Genomic DNA, 3926 nt, shown 5'->3' with positions numbered 1-3926 from the left:
TTTATTTTAAAAGTTCCTGCATTTTTTACTTAAAAAGGCTTAATTTTGGTTTAGGCTACTTTACCACAATGCTAGTTGAAATATCAGGCTTAAGTCCTACTTTCGATTGTACGTACAATAAACCATAGCATTCAGAGCACATATTTTTAATAAACCTACGTTTTGTTGATGAAGTTCATGGATAGAAACATGTAATAACATTTAAGGGTAGATTGGTCTGAAATATAGCCCACTGGGCACAGACGTCTTCCACGTTGGTTCCACATTTAAATGACGTGGAAACAATGTTGAGTCAACCAGCGGGAGACTACTCTTCCTCACATTTGCCTGCACGTTAGTTATTTTCCGTATATATAAGTCATTTCCCTGACTGTTAGTTATTTCCCCTGCATATAAGTCATTTCCCCTGCATGTCAGTTATTTCCTTTACATGTAAGTTATTTTCCCGGCATGTTAGTTATTTTTCCCTACATAAATGTACTTTCCCCTGCATGTTAGTTATTTTCCCTACATATAACTAATTTCCCCTGCATTTTAATTATTTCCCCTATTACAAATAGTCTTCCAATAGCCTGTAGTTTTCCAACCACTGTCTACACTCATTGAACTCGATATTTTCTGACGTCGAAACCACATTATTATGGTTACTAAATGTTACCTTAAATCAACGACGTGTAAGAAAACCCTGGTGCAATGTTTTAAATACTCAATAACTGCTGGCACGTTCGAGTTTCAATTAGGCCTACATATCATATAGGCTATTCTAGTCATTTGTACTGTCAGTCAACACGAAGAACTGCTCAATAAAAAATAATAAACCATTTATTGTTAATTTATGTCACAAATATATTCAATATAAATGAGGATATTTTTCAAATATACAGTATTTTACAGTACACAAATCCCTTCTGAAGGGAATCATTCAAACAGACAGTGCTGTTATAATATATATAAAAATGGTGTGGTTCTTCTAATTTAACAAAGAGCGTTCATTGACTTTGGATTCAGTAAGCCACTATTTTATGCATTGACAAAAATGCACATGAAAAGTATAGCATCTTAGTCTGTAGTGACAACAGTCCACATTAGTGATGAAAGCCCAACCTACCTTTGGGTCTTATGTGTGTTGGTGCAAAACCCCATGCTGGTGCGTAGAACTTTGGGATGGTCTAACTTTAACTTTTGGGTGGACTCGGGTAGCCAGTAGGAGTTTTAGTGACCCAATAATCAACCGTGGCATCAAACTAATGGCAAAGTAGATGTATATACTTGACATACCGAGGAAAACATAGCACTACTACAAGGCAGTCCTTACTCATGACTATCCAGTCAAAATATGCAACACCAGATAGTATTTTGGCGATGTGGGTCTATGTTGAAGCACTTCATAGTCTACATGGCACAAAATATGTCCTTCCTTCCTTCACGTCAGGCGAGGTGATACATGCTGTATCCGACATGAGCTGCATACAGTCCCATGGGAGACACTGGCAGGGAGTGCCTCTGAAAGTGGTGCGACCCTCCATAAGACGAGGGGACGTGCGCACCGAACGGAAAGGAAATCCCGAACGCTGGAGGCAGCATTGGCTTGGCTGCCATTTTCAGTTTTTCCAGTTCTGCCTCCTGGAGCCTCTTGGCTTTGGCTCGTCTGTTCTGAAACCATATTTTCACCTGCGTCTCCGTCAGGTTGAGCGAGTTGGAGAACTCTGCGCGCTCGGCGATGGAGAGGTACTGCTTCTGTCGAAACTTCCTCTCCAAAGCCAGGAGCTGGGACGTGGTGAAAGGGGTCCGGGGCTTTCTGTTGGTCTTGTGCTTTCTCAGTGGACAGGAGGGGGGACTTAGCCTTCCTGCAATAACCAAGACAGAAAACATCGTTAAACCCAATGCTTTCAATGTGACGGAAATGTGCAAGTTGTGTTGTTTTGATGTACAGAATTAATAATAAACACTTTATGGAACTGCAGCGTGATTTTAACATAGGAATTCGTTAAAGCAGATACGTTCGAAAATACCAAATTATTATGTGCTTAAACTGCAATGATATAGGCCAAACTAAAATGATCAAACTCAATACAACGTTGCTATAAATCATGCAACACGTTTCACCTAATTGCATCCTGTAAAGCTCTATGGCGTATCGCAGTTGATTTTACGCACACATTATGGAAGGATAAATAGAAAGAGAACGCTTACGTGGAGGAGTAGGCGAAAAGCGAGGGCTCTGTATCCAAGAATTTCGGTCTTGACTTTCTGGACTCTCGGGTTTAATCAATGCGTCCTCTTGCATGTTCATAATGTCGCCTACTGAGAACAGCGACCCGATGGCCAGGGAGGGGGCCGAGTTATCCAGTCTCGAAAGCGAGCCCATCCTTGAGCCTAGCGCCAGGGATGACCCCGACATGGATGATCTTTCTGGAGATGTCAAGTCTCTTCTCGGTTTCCTGTCGGCCATCAGAGCCTCGACGCTGAAGGGAAGAATCGCTACTTTGGGCTTTATCCTTTTCTCCTCCGCCACCCTGCTCAAATTGGTCTGCATCTCTCCAGTGCCAACGAGACCCGAACGTGAGGGAATGTCTTCTGTTTTCAAGCCAACGGATAAAGCTGACATGGCAACAGTTGGGGCCATAAAGATTCGGCCTTTACTTGGGGGTAAACAATCGAAGAATTTAAAAGTTGAGTCACAAAAATTGCTGGATTGCTCCTATGCTAGTGGCATCCTCATGTTTATCTGAACACTCTGTCGAGCACTGCTATAAGGCAGGCGTAGGGACGCCACCGTCCAATCAGATGTGAGGTGGGTGGGACGAAGCCATTCGATTAGGAAGGAATCTCAGCTAAAACTGATGTGATGCTTGGTTATTTGATTGGCAGGGAAAAGTAAACATTTTAGGCTACATTTTACAACTTAAAGTTAGCAAAACTTGTGCAAATACTTAATTTGGAATGGTATAACATAAATTGGGGGGGAAAATACTTTTTCAATACTATAATTTTTCAATACGATCATTTATATTACAATTTAGAATATTCTTAATATTATTGATGTTATTATTATGGCAGTGGTGGTGGTACTCTTATAGTATCGGTGACTGTGGTTATTCCTGCTTGCGCTGTCAGTTAAATGGGCCCATCAGAGGAAGCTATAAGTTTCATGTTATATTGAACTTATTATCAAATCAATATACAGGCTGCTGTAGCCTATATAGGTTTTATACTATTTACTTATCTCATGTCTTGTACGACTTTATTATGCTATTATGTTCAACAATTAAAGTGAAATAGAAACTCTCGAATGTTGGCCAACATTTACTGCCTTCCTTTATGTGATCGGCCTCTTACAAAGCAATTTTTATTGATGGCTGCAGGGCTCTAATCATATTGAAACACACAGCCCTTCGCAGTCATTTAGGGGTAATTATCAGGCTTGGGGGAGGGATTACTGGGATCTTTCCCTTTGACTACAACCATTAAGGTAAAAAATGATGTGGAGTCAAGGAAGGTGGTGGAGGCAACCGTGGAGCCTATGTTCAGGCTGTCATTGATTTACCTGTCTACTCTGCGTATACTTGAATAGTCCTATTCTAATAGATACATGTGTATCATGTTTTTTTTATATAGCGAGATATAGGGCCAACGCTTACTCAGTTGTTTGTTCTCTATTATTTATCTGAAATTGATTAATGACCGTATTTTCCTCATTGACGCACGCACAGTGTCGTGCAGTTATAACTCTATAGAGTAGGCTATTCTTTCTCTTCAATTGCTCTTCACTAAAATGAAGCACAGCTCATGCAATCTCAATTGTGTACGAAAATCACGAATTTAACTATTACTATTTCGTGCAGTCTATTTATCTCTCTGGAAAGCGTCTGCGTCGCTAATTGCTAAGTATAAACAATCTGTCACGATTTGTCAGTCCCTCTAAT

The 3926-nt window shown here is 40.5% G+C and overlaps 1 protein-coding gene across 1 annotated transcript; it reads right to left on the bottom strand.

Moving 5' to 3' along the window:
* Positions 1 to 804: 804 nt before the first annotated feature.
* Positions 805 to 2737, bottom strand: LOC129815617 (homeobox protein XHOX-7.1-like). Its single transcript, XM_055869590.1, has 2 exons — positions 2194 to 2737; positions 805 to 1847 (listed from the first exon to the last, which is right to left on the bottom strand). Exons 1-2 carry the CDS (start codon positions 2624 to 2626, stop codon positions 1429 to 1431), a joined length of 852 nt encoding a protein of 283 aa, XP_055725565.1. The 5' UTR covers positions 2627 to 2737; the 3' UTR covers positions 805 to 1428.
* Between the last annotated feature and the right edge of the window lie 1189 nt (positions 2738 to 3926).

Source organism: Salvelinus fontinalis, chromosome 18, assembly GCF_029448725.1.
Source record: "Salvelinus fontinalis isolate EN_2023a chromosome 18, ASM2944872v1, whole genome shotgun sequence".
NCBI lineage: Eukaryota > Metazoa > Chordata > Actinopteri > Salmoniformes > Salmonidae > Salvelinus > Salvelinus fontinalis.
The sequence above is the reverse complement of the archived record's forward strand: the minus strand, read 5'-3'. Positions and strand labels throughout refer to the sequence as shown.